General features: G+C 41.1%; 1 protein-coding gene across 4 annotated transcripts in view; it reads right to left on the bottom strand.

Annotated features, from left to right (window-relative positions):
• Positions 1-16,258, bottom strand: part of uggt2 (UDP-glucose glycoprotein glucosyltransferase 2) — a 35,599-nt gene that overhangs the window by 11,495 nt on the left and 7,846 nt on the right. For all 4 annotated transcript variants that reach the window (XM_034574892.1, XM_034574895.1, XM_034574896.1 and 1 more), the window contains exons 15-30: positions 16,106-16,191; positions 15,839-15,974; positions 15,147-15,278; positions 14,888-15,052; positions 14,166-14,289; positions 13,980-14,078; positions 13,008-13,102; positions 12,373-12,579; positions 9,383-9,514; positions 8,697-8,827; positions 6,944-7,039; positions 6,636-6,738; positions 5,798-5,877; positions 3,355-3,544; positions 3,079-3,237; positions 2,863-2,948 (exon numbers count right to left, since the gene is read on the bottom strand). In XM_034574892.1, the coding sequence (XP_034430783.1) occupies positions 2,863-2,948; positions 3,079-3,237; positions 3,355-3,544; positions 5,798-5,877; positions 6,636-6,738; positions 6,944-7,039; positions 8,697-8,827; positions 9,383-9,514; positions 12,373-12,579; positions 13,008-13,102; positions 13,980-14,078; positions 14,166-14,289; positions 14,888-15,052; positions 15,147-15,278; positions 15,839-15,974; positions 16,106-16,191 (2,021 nt within the window). The remainder of the gene's footprint in view (positions 1-2,862; positions 2,949-3,078; positions 3,238-3,354; positions 3,545-5,797; positions 5,878-6,635; positions 6,739-6,943; positions 7,040-8,696; positions 8,828-9,382; positions 9,515-12,372; positions 12,580-13,007; positions 13,103-13,979; positions 14,079-14,165; positions 14,290-14,887; positions 15,053-15,146; positions 15,279-15,838; positions 15,975-16,105; positions 16,192-16,258) is intronic.

The following is a 16,258-nucleotide window of genomic DNA, read 5'->3' as shown; positions in this document are numbered from 1 at the left end:
GACATTGATTACCATCGCTGAGTAAAAATCAATTATTATGAAATCTCAGCAATGGATCAGCAGCTGGTTAGACTAACACAGGGAAGGCCCCGCCTGGAGACTGAAACTTATCCGACTGGGGGATAAAATGTATCAAAATGGAAAAATTACGTAATTCACAAAATAACAGCAATTCAATATAACTGAAAACCTAATTTGTTTGATACTTTTAAGCAATCTACCCATTTGAGTACTACATAAATAATACATCCATATCAATAAATAACCTAGACACAAAGTTCTGAACTAGAAATCAGTAATAGATTAAATCTGTTTAAGCATTTGGGTTGGGATAAGGATCCTAATTTTTCTAGTGCAGAAAAAAGTCCAGTTGACTCTGCTATCACACATACAACATTCAGTTTTATAGGTTATCAAAAAGCCTTTTTGCCGATCTTAAAGTTTAACCGAAACCCCCAGAATGATCGCATTTTGCAATCAATACATTTACTGATATGAATACTTTTTATTTATAAAGGAAACAAACTTAAATGTCACTCGATAGAGCGCCTGCCCAACAGTCCTCTTAAAATAATTGTTGTTGCACCAAATATAAACGCTGTAAAAAAAATAGATCTTTGGTGATTTACAGGAAATTCTCCTTTAAAGCCTCCTTTAGCGTAAAGGTTTGTTTGGCAGTTGACGAGGAGGCAGGGGCAGAGATTCAATGAAAACAAAGGCCAGTAACTGTAGCTTGGTCTTAAAACTAAAATGTATCGGTGGATTTGAAGAATAAGGGCCAGAACATTTACCATCTCAATAAAACAACGTTGTTATTTGCAGGTAAGTTTACTTGAACCACTGAATGTATATCTGTATAATGTATGTATATATTAGCATTCATAGAACAACTCAACTAATCAATTTGACTTTGATTTACATGCTAATAGTGTCATTCAGCACACATTTTAATTAATTCAATTTTTTGTGTCTGGCTGACATGTTTTAGCCATAGAAGGAGCTTAAAAAAAAAAACACAGCATACACAGTACAGTCTGCACTATGAGGGAGACAACAGCAGCTAACAGACAGACCACTGATAGAGAGTGAGAGCACACACATAAAAGCAGAAACTGGGAAAGCGGCCAGGGTCACACTCTGACCAAATTCATTACCCTCCATCAACATTAGAAATCAGCTTACCATTATTTTATCCATCACTAGTTCCCAGGCATGCCGTATATAGTGGTAGATTTAATGAGAAAGTCTGTACGGTATTGACTGCATAACACTGGCCTTTCACTGTAATTGTTTTAGGACTGATTTGTCCGGCTGCGAATTTGTTTTGGCAGCCAGGATCTGCAGGGGTCTGATGGTAAAACACCAGAGAGCAAACTTCAGCCAGAGATGAGCAATAGGCCATGATGCACTGCTAGCCATTACGACCACAATGCTTACTAAAGGCAAAAAAAGTAACCTTATCACTATGATAAATGCCCCCTCCTCATTTGGCCATAAGTGCATCCCCCTTTGCTCAAGTGTTGCTCGTGCTTTGTCCGCTCTGCTGTCACTGGTGCAACTCAGCCCTTAGGGCTTGTGTTAGAAAGCGCCAGAGATCAATCTGTATCCCTGCTCTGAGGAGAGGAGAGCTGGCCATCTCATTCATCGCTGTCAGGGCGAGGCGCAGTGGCACAGGGTGCATGAGGAAAATGCAGGCTCGGGGACCGGAGAGCACAGACACTCCCACTAGGCTCTGATCGGCCACCTAACCAGAGCAGAGTGCCGCTAACCACAAGAATAATGACACTGCCAAGGTGAAAAATGACATCACCTCTTAGCTTCACCTGGAGGATTGGGGAATAAATCTTGGTTGTCTGATATGATTTCAGGGGAACCGAGGGCTGTATGTGTCCTAAATCTTATGGATAGCTAGAGAGGACAATATCTGTGATTGTAGGGACATCTAGTATGGTGCACTACAGCTGCCTGTGCAGACTCACGTACATGGTTGGGATTATTGCAAATTGAATGTGAGGGATATTGTTCTCTGTTATGTCACATAGAAATTATTGGGAATATACAGGGAAAAGTTCCATTGAAAAATAGGAATTTGACTTGTGCCAAGCAGAACGTGTCAGAGTACATTGTAACCACAGTAAAACTGTTGCATGTCATTACCCCTTTCTTTCTAATTGTTTCCTGTCTGTCTCTGTACTGACTGCCAAATAAAGGTAAAATGCCAAAACACAAAAACAGATATTGCATTTTTTAAGAAAATGTATCAAACCAACCAAAGCACAACACTGTTTCTATTCATCCAGGGAAATTAAACAACACCAACTCACTCTGTCTAGTACACGCAGCCTTTGACACATACGCCATCCTAACTAAAACACATGCTGCTGCTGCTGGTATTCTGCAGTCTGAGGTGGATGGAATGGAAGGTGACCAGCTGAATCATCCCAACACTCTGTCTTCTCTATAATAGCATCCCTTTCCTCCTACCTGTCTCTCTCCCCTCTGCGCTGAGCAGAACTCCCTGCATTCATCAAAACCTTGAGCTGCTAGTGTCAGCAGCTCTCCATGTTACCATAGTGATGATTTTCACAGATACCAGTAGGAAATAGAGAGGTGGCTGTGAACAACCTTGATGCTGAGCTACTGATGAAGTCTTCTAATTAGCATCATTATCTAACTTTTACCCCAATATCAGCAGGGAATGGGATGGGATAGAATATAGGATAGGATATGATATGACAGGATGGGGTGGGATGGAATAGAACAAAGTAGGACATGACAGGGCAGGGAAGGTTAGGGAAGGACAGGATAGGATAGACTACACTGGCATTAAAGAAAAGTCTATATGTACTGGTTAATACTCACGTGAGGACCTGATAGATATCCTCTGATCTCCCTTTACGTAATTTTAGGATCCAGGCACCGGGATTGGCTTTCAGCTGGAAATATCCCTGTTGTGGTTAAAAAAAGGGAGAGTCTCAAGTATCAATGGTAAGAATACAAGTCAATTGACTACTATGATATCTACAGTGCAAGAAAACTGTCTTGGTAACTCTAGTATTGAAGAGAAAGACTGCTGACCAGGTTCGCCATGACAATGGTGTCATACATGAGCGGGTCCCGACTCGTGCCGAGGGTAAACTGGAGTCCACGGGGAGGCTGGCCAGTTGACAGGTCAAAGCAGTGGCCCTCCAGCAGAAGGTGCTCAAGTTCATACTCTGCCGTCACTATCCCATTAACCTGGAGCAAAGAAGAGATGACAAATCATGGGGCAGTTATTCATGGGAATATCTCAACCCTACCAAGAGGGTGGGATGGATAAGATTGCTGGGGAGAAGCGACTATGGTGTGGGATACCTCCTGCAGGTGGATGTTATCCAAGTCATGGGGGCTGCGCACTGCCTGCACCATCCAGCTCTCTGGTGTGATCATATTGAGGGTGAGGAGGGGAGATTCTGGGAGCTCCAGGAAGCGGGCAACTGGTCCTGGTGACACTGTGTCATTGGCCAAGAAAGCCACATCAGACTCCAAGACAAAGCGGTAAAAGCTGCAAAGATACATAAAAAGAAATGATCAAAAGTTTAGGTGCTTTACAATTAACTGCAAATTGACACAATATCCAACAACAGCGTAGTGAGCCTGAACATGGCGGGTATGTTGCAGGACGTTTTGTCACCGGTTCGAAACAACAATTCCATCAAACAGATGCTCTGTGCTCCTCAGCAAGCACTAAAATGATGACATGTTGTGCAACACTCTCCTTTCTAGGACAGGAGAGATGTGCTCTATTGTGACAGTTGGGTATATACAATCTCTTCAAAGTGAGGGATCTAATACTATTACTGCCAGTGTTCCTGCTCAGCCAGTAGCAGAGATATGTGCAACAGAATTGTTCTCTTTCCACTTTATTACCTGGAGTTTTCACGGAGGCCAGCTTTGGGCTAATGTTTATGCTAATCGCTTTTACTCAGCGCGCCCTCTGACACGGAGGAGTCATAATGAGTGCAGATAACATGGAAAATGATAAACATTACCAATGCTAATCAGTTTTATTTAGAATGCCTTCTTACCCTCAAATGTGCGTCAACACATTCTCTATTCACAGGGACATTTCTCAAAACTTAATTCCCACCACAGCAGCCGTGTTCCTGAGGACCAGAGCAGGGCACTTAAATAGTGTCTGATGAACCGTGGGGTGAAGGAGCTGCTACCATCGCACAGGAAAGCGGTGAGGGGAAGGGTGTAGTTAAGGTGGAGAAATACAATTCACCGCGAGAAGAAAAGTGAGAGCAAGGAGATGAGCAGCCCTGCGGCCTCACTTCCACTATGAGACGTATAACAGTTAACAAAATGAACCCACTGACTCAGAACAGGATTCATGTGCACCCGCTGACAGCCGTATCGCTAAGGGTGGGCTATAAGATTACCAAGGTTAAAATATGACTCTAAAAAGGGACATGAAGCAGACGAGCTTTGTCATTGCAAAACTCGTCTGCCGTTTTAAACTAGACATCGTTATTCTCAGGATTCTAATGATGAAAGCCAAAAAACTGAATAAAGCTCCATTGCCTTAGATTTTAGTTAAAATGTTGAACTCCGCCAATGAGGTTATGTTTTCACCCGTATCTGTTTGTTTGTAGGTTGATTTGTAGGTTTGTTTGTTAGCAAGAATACACAAAAACAACTGGACGGATTACTATGAACCTTAGTGGAAGGATGCAGTATAGGTCAGTCAAGAGCCCATTAAATTCTGGGCCATATTTTTTCCACTTTCTTTAACATAGAGAGATTCCCCATTTCCAAGGGAATAATTCATGGATCTTGAAGAAAAGAAGTAGGCACATTTAGAGAACTCATATCTAAGAGTGTGAGGAATTGAGTGCAGCTTGATTTAATTAAAGCAGACTTTTGGGCCTTTTAATTTCCTCAAACAGAAATTTCATAGGGCTGACAAAGTGTTAGCATTTCTGTCTATCTCCTGTATTATCCTCAGGTTCTCAAGTTGTCAATGGCTGAAGAGGAGTAAGGGGCTCTAGGAAATCGACCAGCAACACAAGACATTTGATTAACAAAGGCAAATAACAGAGACATGTCTGCACTGTGATATACTGGACTGGCTACTAGTAGCAGCTTGATTGCAGACTTCCAGCTTAGTTATCTCTCATGTGAAAATATAATATAGCCATCTGCGTTAATTATATGCAATTATCACTCAGGGGGACGGGAAGAGTGATGGGAGGGTGGGTGGGTGGTGCATGTGAGTCATTTGTAGGGGGGAGGTTTATTTCCAGCTGATCTCTAACAGAGGTTAGTAAAGGTTATGATGTATATAGTTCATTCAAGGTGAGCACAAACGTCCTGGCCATTTCCTGCCATTTCATGCTGAGACAATAACATTTGAGCTTTTTCAGTTTTCTTGCACTACACATGACTCAACCCGTTGTGGGACAAATTAAAAGAGAAAACACCTCAAATTACATAATGACTAACATTTGGGAAGTGGTGTGTTTATAATGGACAATTTTAACCTTTTATTTGTTGTTGGTGGGGTTTTTTATTTTTTTTATTTGGTTGTTTTTACTGCATGACTTGAGCTGCAAAGGTGCAAGCTGTAAGCAATTTACAAGAGATGCGAGGGGAGGCCCAAAGCAATAAGGTGGTGTTATTAAGCAGATTGCATCTGTGCAGTATAATTTAACAAAGGGAAGGAGCGAGGCAGAGATGCTAAGTCTGCAGTGGACAGAGGATACACAAACAAGCCAAACAGGAACATTTAATTACTGTTGGAGCTCGAGCTTACCTCTTGAGGGGCATCTCGGACAACTTGGCCCTGCAATTCATAAACACCTGCAGCCTCACATTGACCACTTGACTGAGCACCTGCAGGAGGGACAGAAGACGAGACCCGGCCAGATATCAGGAGAAAAGCAGATAATAGACCAACAGATGAGAAACGAGCACAGGACACACACAAAGGGAAGGCAGGTACCTTGTAGTTTCACTGCACATTATTCTTATTATACTCAGTTTAACAGGGTTCTCAAATAACTGAACACAGACATTCTAACGTAACAAACTTTTATGATATAACAGCAGTCAAAAAAATAATGAGCAAGTGGATACAGGCACAGTGAGCTGCCTCCCTCACGACCAGCTATGATGTTGATATGCCGGCATCATACTTTCTACTGTATGCAGCAGTAGACTTCTGAAAAGCGTACACTGCAAACAACGGCTACTGAAGGTGGCAGTCTCGCTGGCTGCTCTGTAAAGACATGGTGAGTCATATTTTTATATCCTCCCCAAGTCGAATTCTCCAGCACAGCAAGCCTCCAGCAAGACAGCTGCAGACAGCAAGTGGGATTCAGTGAAACTAAGCCACTAAAGAAAAAAGCTTCAAAATAACCTCATCAGGTCAAATGAAATATAAGCAGACTTGTTTTAGCACACAAAGCCATACCTTCAACAAAGGGAAATAAAGTGCATAGAGGAATACAACAATGGAACTTTTGATGATTATAAACAAATCTGAACTTTTTGCTCCTGTGTTCTCACTTGTAGTTATTTTAGGGAATCCTTGCTTTGTTAGGAATCGATGCAGAAAAGAGGAGAAGCAAAGGGAGAAGAATGCAGCTTACCATCAGCAGAGAGGACATCTTCTGTGCCACTCTAGTGAGGGGGTCAACGATGGCCACCACATCGTAGAACACCTCGTTTTCCCGCGGTGAGAGACGGAGAATACTGAGGAGGAGGAAAAAGCACATCAAAGTGAATTCAGCAACAAAGGTTATACAACACTTATTCAGCAGAACTGAAAATCCAAAGATTTGCCTTTCTGGGCTGCTTGAAACGATGGTGTGGCGATTTTCAGATGTAATATAACAAAAGAGAATGAAACTGCAGAGCCGACAGGACAGTAAACAGGAGAAAAGAAAACATTGCCCACCTGTGGCTGTCTTTGATAAAGTGAACATCCCTCCTGACCTCTCCTTTCGGGGCTGCACTTAGGAGGGCATCAACTTTCATGACTAAGTCGCTGGCGCTGAGGGAAAAGAGGTGTAGCAGGGTCACTCCATCATTTATTAATGGTACGTGTTAGCAGAGATGTCAAACACAGCTCATGTACTGTGATATCAAGCTGTTAACAAGGTAGCTTCATAAATCAGTGAAGCCTAACTTCAAACAGAGGAAATCATACTGTCTTAATTTCAGAATGATTGGCTTTTAAATAGCAAAGTATTCAGACACACTCACTTTTCCCACATTTTGTATTGTAGATTTAATTTTAAATAGATGAAACTAAAGTTTTTGCCATATCTACCTTCAATAAAAAGGTGTTACAAGATATTTATATGACATTTTTTAGAAGCCAAAGACTGAAATCTGGAGTTTATTGAAGTATTCACACCTTTCAATCAGCACTCTTTGGTAGAAGTCTCTTTGGCAGCACTTAAAGCTTTAAGTCTTATTGGGTAAACCCTCGAGAAGTTTTGAAACACCTGAATTTGAGCAGTTTATCTCATTCTTCCTGACATATCATCTCAACATCTGTCAGATTGGATGGAAAGCATCTGTGCGCTGCCATACCTAGGTCTCTCCCGGTTGGGTCACTCAAGGACAGTCAGAGACTTGTCCCGAAGCCACTCCAGTGTTGTTTGCTTGGGGCTATTGCTGAACTGAAAGGTGACCCGGCGTGTCAGTCTGACGTTGAGTGCTCTCTGGGGCAGGTTTTTCTTCAAGGAACTCTCAGTACTTTGAAGTACTTGGCTTCATTCATTCTCCCAACTCTCCCCTGTATCGCAGAGAAGCCCCCCCATAGTATGATGCTACCATCGCCATGCTTCTCCATAGAGATGCATTTAGCCACTCAACAAGCCATGCCTGGTTTTCGCCAGACATCCAAAGAGTTCCATTTCTGTCTCAACAAACTAGTTTTGTTTCTTTGGCAGGTTCTCTGATATTTGCAGTGGACTTCTGAAGCTCTGTTAAAGTGATTGTTGGGTTTTCATGTCACCTCCCTCACCAAGGCCCTTCTTGCCCTTTTGCTCAGTTTGGCCACACGACTAATTCTTCAAAACTTCTTTTTATTTGACAATTATTGAGGTCACTGAGCTACTGGAAACACTCAGAACTTTAGAGATGGTTTTACACCCTCGCCCTGACCTGTGCCTCACAACAATTGTATCAGAGGTCTACAGAGTTCCTCTGAACTTCATGGCTTGGTTTTTGTTTTGACATGCAGTGTGGGACCTTATATACACTATTCTGTCTTTTTTAAACTATGTGTGATCTTTGACACATCTCAAAGAAAATGAAAGATCATAATTTGAAGTGTCACAGCAAAGAGTCGAAATACTTTTATAAATGAGAATATACTTTTTCAATATTAACAAATATGCAAAACCTTCTAAAAGTGTATTTTTCACTTTGTTGTAGGAATTATTCAGAGTAGACTGATGGGGAAAATGGCAATTAGATCAATTTACAAATTAAATTAAATTAAATTTACAATGAAGTGAAGTGTGGAGACAGTGAGGGAGTGTGAATACTTTCTAAAACCACTGTAAGTAAGAGGACTCCTTGTTTTTGGATCCTTTCAATCAAATGTAATAATAGAGAAATAGATTATAAGGACACAAATATGTCAAAAAAGAACTTTTTGTGTCAAATAACGAGTTTGAAACTAAACCCAAACTTACTGCTTTGGCTTCATCTGCATCTGTTTAACTTTGGCTTTGACTTTCTCTGCAGAACCACTCAGTGTAATCTTCTCCAGCAATTGGAAATCTTCCACAGTGAATTCCTCCTGCTCCTCAAACGGGCCAAGGATCTAACATGGAGAAAATAAGTCGGTCAGAACAAAACTTTTCCAATTCATATCCCAGCATGTATTATTTACTACTCACCCGGGGGGGTGTTAAATATAATGTGATCGTAACATAGTGTTTTATCCACTTAAAGTGATGTGTTTGCCTCCTTTCTATTTTTGGAGTAGGGCACTGCCACTGCAGCAGAGGAATGTAAAATGATATTAATTGTTACTGCCATCTCAGAGGCTGGCCTCTTCATCCATTACTGTCAGCATCGCTGCTGCTGCTGCTGCTGAGACAGTGCACACCTACAGTCAGCAGATACAGAGACACTCAAACAAACACGCACGCGTGGTGCTGTTGGTGCCACCTGTGACCTTTAAGAAACAGACATCATGCTGATTTGACAGTACTAAGGAAGCGCTCTGAAGTCACTGGAGGGAAAAACTTCCAAAGTGCAGCATCTTAAAGGATCCTGCTTCTCTGTAGCAAACAATAACAACAACATTTGACCGATTATTTGTCTCGCTTACTATATAAATTAGTCTCTTCTAACACAGGTGAAGTCCACTGACCCTGCCGTTGCTGATCACTGCACGCTCTCCAGGCCTCAGTTTCATGACCTCTCTACAGAACAGCTGCTGACTGAGGATGAAATCCACTTCCAGTGTGTTGAACTTTTTCTCGAAGGCATCTGCGTCCATGCCCTATAGCAGAAAAACAAAAGTTTATTCAGGGTGTTAGATACATTGATTGCTCTGTTAACACAAACATTCCCCCAAAAAATTCTGATGTACTGAATGATCCAGTAGACTAGCTCAAGGACCTTTCTGCTTTTACAGTCTGTCCAAAACAAAATCTGAGTGATGTATTGGCATGAGGAATGATGTATGAGGCAAAAACAATTATTCACAATATCATCGATGCCTTTCATCAGTGTAATCACTGCAGTTTTCAAGCATAAAATATTTCAACCGGAGGAGCAAGCTGTCAGAAATGCACATGTGTGAAAATGAGATTAATCAATTTGTAATTAATACAACAAACTCTTAATTAAGCCTCTGCCATTTTTGTCTATAACAAATTAGGGGGTGGGAGTTTGGAGGTTTGCGGAGTCAAGTTATTAGTTTCTCTAACATTTCACTCCTCGGGAGAACAGGTGAAATACCAATAATGTCAGCACAATCCAGTCAGCAAGTCTGTCTGGCAGCCAATAATAAACTCCTATCCCTCGACTCTGGGTCTCAACTCACACAGCCACATCCTTCCTCTCGTTCCACTGCTATTTCCAACCCATTGTCTCCTCATTGTTAAGGCTGGTATACCTGCAGGCCGGTTTGTTATGGATGGTCCCATATGTAACCTGTGCTATATGACTTATCCTGACGGGGGAGAAACAAGCTCTCCCGTCAGCTGATTAGTGCCTGTGAATTTGTTTTCTTATGTGCAACGCTGCGTGGGTGGATTCTGCACGCTACAGCGCAGAGAACACGAGCGGCTGTAGACTGCTTACAGCAGCACAGTGATAGTCAGGCTTGGCTGAACACACGTCGCTCACACAATCACAAATAGTGTGCGGGAACTATTCATCAGGTCCTAGAGACCAGATTTCCCCCAGTGCTTTTTAACTTAAAGATTCAGTGTGGAGCCTGCTTTGTGTTGGTCCCTGTGACAGATCATGTGGAACCTTAAGTGAGTAGACCGCTTGCCTTGGTATCCACAGAGTGTGGAGCATCGTGCATGAGAGGAACGAGAAGTTGGGCTCATCAATCACCATTTTCCCCGACTGTGCACTTAAATCAAGAATGCAGGGGCAGACAAATCTCTGCAAGTGGTTATAGACAACCTTCATTTTCCTACTTTTTACCATCGTGCTCATTATCCCTTTCTCAAAGAGACACCTTTCAATCAAGACGACCAAGCTAAAATCAAATAATCAGTCAAAAAACGATTTACCTTCTTTTCTAAGCACTAACTCTCCCACTGTAGACCTGTGTAACTTTCAGGGTATGGAATATATGACACAATACCACGAGACAATATAAATCTATCAGCTCTGGGAGCTTTAGCTACACTATTTATATTCATGCAGGTATTTCTTTAGTATCTCTACTTGTATTAGTCTATCGCATGAAGTGTTGCAAATCAATCAGTCAGACTGTTTAATGGCAGTTTTCAATTTATAAGATTATGCATAAAAAAGATGAAGTACTTTATTTGTCAGGGACTTCATACACTATTGATTCAGAGTTTTGGAACGCCTTCTTTTTACTCCCAATTTTTATAAAAATGTAATCAGACGAGAGTAAAAAGAGTCCAGTGAATGACCTTAAATGGTACAAAGTTAATAAACAAAATCATGTTAATTTTATAAGACAATTATTGAATTGGTTAACTTGTTTCTTTCCTGCAACAATGGATTTAAATAAAAGTTAATGCAAACAATTCCTTAAGTTGTCCCAACTTTTGTTAATTACTTTCAAAGCCTCTGTGTGTCTTCAGGCAGTGCTGGAACAAACTGTGTCATTACACTCTCTGATGCATTATTAGGACAACACTGCACTGCAGGAAGTAGTACTGTATATAACTATCAGAATGGCAAGGAAAAACCTAAGGTGAGAAAAAGTAACGAAAGGAAGACAGACAGCAAGATAACGATCCAAACCGTTAGAAGAGAAGAACCAGACGGTGGCTTCACATGATAGAGGAGCAGCACAGTCTCCAGACTTAAATCCCACAGAGCTGGTTCAGTATAGACTGGACGGATGGCGAAAGCAAAGCAAACTACAAGTGCAACACATTTCTGGGAACTTCTGCTACAGTGTTAGGATGAACTTTCCAAATAATATGTAATTTCTAATGTAGAAACGAAAACAACATGATGACGGTGGTGGGCTGCTGAATTAACTGACTGAATTTAGACAAAATTTAGGATTTAAATTCCATTGATTTCTTTTTATCTTGATTATTTATTATTATGCTTTACTTTCACTGAGACATGTAAGCTCCACAACATATGCATTGTGTATTTTTGTGATGGTGTCTCACTTGATGATTTGATATATTTTGTGATATATATTGATATATTTTGATATATTATCACACGAACACTATTCTTGCATTGATTCTATGCTTCCTAGTTTACTTTGATGGGCATGGATCTTCTGACAAATTCTTGTCATGTCAAAAGGAAGCAAGAAATAAGATTTTTGCCACATCAGCTCAAATGCATTCAGCAGATAATACATTTTAATTAATAAGTATCGACTGACGGCATCAGAAGATTTATATGTTTACTGCCAATCTAGACACACTTCAGCAGACAGGAGATATTCCGCACATGTACAAATTTACTTCATGTAAATATCATATAAAAATATCTTCAGCAAATAATTGCCATGCTGTTCCTGAATCTCAGTTCTACAGTACCTTCAGGTGATGGCAAGAGATATAAAAGGGTCCCATTTGTTATTGAAACATAAAAGAAATGCAAATGAAATGTTTGGAATCTGACGTGACCAAAAAAAAAAAAATACAGAACAGCATTTCTTAATCCCTTCTTTACCTGCATCAGTAAGTCCTTCATCTTGCTCCCCTGCTGGAGGAGCCGGCTGCTTTCCTCTTTCAGGAGCTTTTGCACAAACTCGACTGTAGCCTTATTCTTCTGGGTGAGGAAGGAGGCCCAGATAGCCCTGTACAGCACAGTGTTATCTTCAGTGGGCTTTCCGCTGGGGTTATCTATCACCCCCACTCGCACTCCACGGCTGGCCTTCTGCTTGCACATGCACACACACACACAAAAACAGCAGTGATATAATTCACAGACAAATATCACACATTCTCATATTTCCAGAAAATGCAGGTTTGACTGAGGCAGAGAGGAAGGAGTGTAGAGTGCTTTACAGTTATAGTTTCTTGAATTTCACTTAATATACCAGAAAATATATTTTGTCCTCCATCAAAAGCAGAAAATATTTGCTTTCTGTGTTACAACAAAGTAATCTGTATTTACAGAGAATATTCAATTTTAAAGATATCTGTATGGATGATTTCTGAGAAAGCACAGAGGAGGAAATAAATATAATTTTTAGGGTAACTTTACCAATCCTTCTAAATTTGTATGGCTTGTTATATAATTACAAGATTACACAAGCTAAGTCATGAGAGGACAGAATGGGGAGAAGTGGTGACAATACTCACCACATGTTTCAGAGCATTGAGTAACAGCTTTCTTCCTGAGACCGTCTCAAAATCTCCGGCTATCCACATGGTCACAGTGCTCATCCCATCCTCATCTAAGACAGAAGAGCAAAAAATCAATTACATAGAGTACATATCACACTGCTTTCAATTTAAACATCCTATTATAACCAGTGACTGGAAGATTATGGTTAAAAAAAGCTGCTACCCTGCAGATGGTTGAAGCTTCCTAGATATTAAGAAGCTGGAGTACAGGTGTACTCAATACTGAATATATAATCACAACAAGAGTGGAGGGCAAATGTATTTTTGAGCTCCAATGTCAACTTTAATTCTTATGTAGATTTTAGAGAGTCCTCACCCTGGTTACACACTGACAATCAGATGAAAGTAGGAAGGAAAATGAGGCGCAGACGTTACAGTGAATGTTCAGTTTGAGTGTGAGAGGTAAAAGAGGATGCGACATCTGGCAGAAGAGGGATGAGGATATTAGAGGAGAGCTGTGCCACCAGTCATTGTTATAATACCTTCTCTTAAACAGTCGGAATAGCTGCTGGCCAGCTAGTCCACAGAGGAGGGATGGCAATCAGCCACCTCAGCCTCAATGAGACACCTACACTCTGGGCCTGAGCTGTGAAATGCAGCTCTTATGGCCATTTAGACTGCTGGCTGAACGCCCGACAGCAGGCCCAGTAAATATCTTATTGGAGGCAGAACCTGTCTGCCTTAACAAAGGTCAATTTCACACTTTAATAGATCAGTAAAGCAATGCAGGCCTCATTTCCCTTTTTTTATTCATTTCAACAAGCAAATGTACAATAGCTGTTCCACTTTAGAGGACAAGATGCAAATGCTTAACTAAGTTATTTATACTGTTGCAAGTCACGTGTAACTGGAAATGACACGGTGAGCATTCCTCTGTAATGGTGTTCATTGGAAAAGCAAGGCATGAAATTTCAGGTAATAGCTTACCGTTATTTCTAAAGTACTTCATTCTCTGAGCCACCACAGCCGTTTTGTCTCTGCCTTCCAGGAATGAAAACATAGTTGTGTCCTCCCAATCGTCCACAACTACAAAGCAAGAGAGGAGAAGTTAAAAAACGTCCAAGGCATACAGTAAATGGTGGTAGATGGTGTACGACGACTACTGCAGGTCACCTGGCGTGGAAGTGAAGTCGAGGTACTTTCGGTCGGTGCTCAGAATGAGAGGGTTCATCCTCGGAACCACATTGGCCTGCTCCATTAGATAGTCCACCACATCTGAGCCCTCAGTTAACTGACCCTGTAGGCGAGGGAGAAAAAGGAATAGAGTTACAATGCTTAGAGCATCAATCCACCAGGATGAATTGGATCTTGTGACTGAACAGTTAACATTGTAACCGTATCTATGAATACAATAATGTGGAGGGATATTTAAGTGCTTACTGTCCTGCTATCTTGCAAATCTAGCAGAAAGAAAAGTTGGCTATTGATCAATTACTTATTATGCTTTTAATTATTTACCACATTACCACACACAGTATCAGTTGAGCCTATATTCTATACGCGGCTGCTGCAATGAACCAGTGATCATTCAAATTTCATCCAAATCTACGTTTGATACTTCACAGAACAGAGCCATGTAATATACTGCATATGCTTCTTTATTTATCAAGGAGCGTCAATGGTAACTACTTGCTAATCCACTGAACAGGAACCCCCGGCTAGTATGTGAAATATTTCTTGTGTGCATGCTATAAGAACAAATAAACTGGTAGAGTTCTTAAGTTTGTTTACCCAGACTCATGCATGTGTATTATATAAATGGTTCTTCATTGTACAAAAACAAACTCTGGAAGGGAGAAGATGAGTGTCTCCCTAAGCATAAAGGTGTGTCGTACCATAAAGGCAGCTCTCTGGAAAGCGGTGGTCGTGTCCATTATGCGCTGCAGGAGGATAGTCTCCAGCTCATCTGGGTCCATCTCATCAGAGCTCAGAGGGACTCCGTTAAATAAAGCCAGAGGTAGAGCACCCAGGCCGCTCTGTTTGTAGAAGAGGGCCCCCTCCTGAAGCAAACAAAACATGGAATCAAACATTAAGTCCTAATCATCAATTCCAATGAAAACAAAGACAAAAGAATGAACAATTTAAATAACTTACGTTTCTTTTGTAATCATACTCAGATTCTAAACCTAGAATCCTCTCTGCATTGGCGCTAGGAAATTTCCTCTTCATGTAAGAAGAGATTGTATCGACAGAAAGCGACTTCCCAACATCTACTTGGTTGTACATCTGCAAGAAATTGGACAGTGGAATGAGATTTAACCATTTATAAGTTCTGTTCCAAGAGCTGATCCCGGGAGAAAAATCTGACTGACTCATGTAGTCCAATAATAGGATAACACAGGGTACAATTAAACAACTGACTTCTGAGGCACAAAGAGATATGAGCGAACGTGGGGTGAGCATCATCATGCTTTCAAAACAAGTTCTGGAACGCTAATCTTATCACGACATTGAGTGGAGGAGCTGTATGTTGTGTTGATGAAGTTTCATCATGTCACTGGTGTGTAACCGGAAGAATTCAAGCATTCAAGAGTAAAGAAGAAGGGTCAACGCAGCAGCCTTTTTCATAATTTCCTGCCCCCTACATGCTCTACCCAGCCACGGCCGCGACCCCCCCCACCAGAACCAAACAAGTATTCCACATAAACAGTCTCCTGTCTGTGTGAAAGGGCAACTCCGGTCGATATCTGGACCTGATTCTCAAGAGTTAAAATGAGGAAACAGCTTTCGTTATTCTTCAATAAGTGCTCGCTAAAAAAACAGATTTATATATGTGATTTACTTACTGAGACCATGGACATCAGAGCCTGGGATAAATCATACTCGTCTGCAATGTAATTCAGCAGTCGGTAGAATCCAACCCCTGCATCTGAGAAGCCATCAATCTCGTCCTTGGTGTTGACAACAAACACAAATCCAATTCTATAAGAAAGGGGGACAAAAACAAGTATTCAATTTGCAGGTGAAATGAGAATCACTACCTGGTAAAGATATAAATACAAAGAGTTGATCACATAAACAGCTGTGGATGTGTGAGAAATAACAGCACCGACCTCAGGGGGATCTTATGCTTGTAGAAAAGCTCGGCTAGTTTCACCAGTTCGACACTTTCTTCTTGTACGGGATCCAGGAACAGCACCTAACAACAACGGTATAATCAGAGAGACGACAGAACAGTACACTCCGTCTCAGACTATCTTGATAAT

The sequence above is a fragment of the Hippoglossus hippoglossus genome, chromosome 21, assembly GCF_009819705.1.
Source record: "Hippoglossus hippoglossus isolate fHipHip1 chromosome 21, fHipHip1.pri, whole genome shotgun sequence".
Classification (NCBI taxonomy): domain Eukaryota; kingdom Metazoa; phylum Chordata; class Actinopteri; order Pleuronectiformes; family Pleuronectidae; genus Hippoglossus; species Hippoglossus hippoglossus.
Note: the sequence above shows the minus strand (reverse complement) of the source record. Positions and strands in the feature narration are given on the sequence as shown.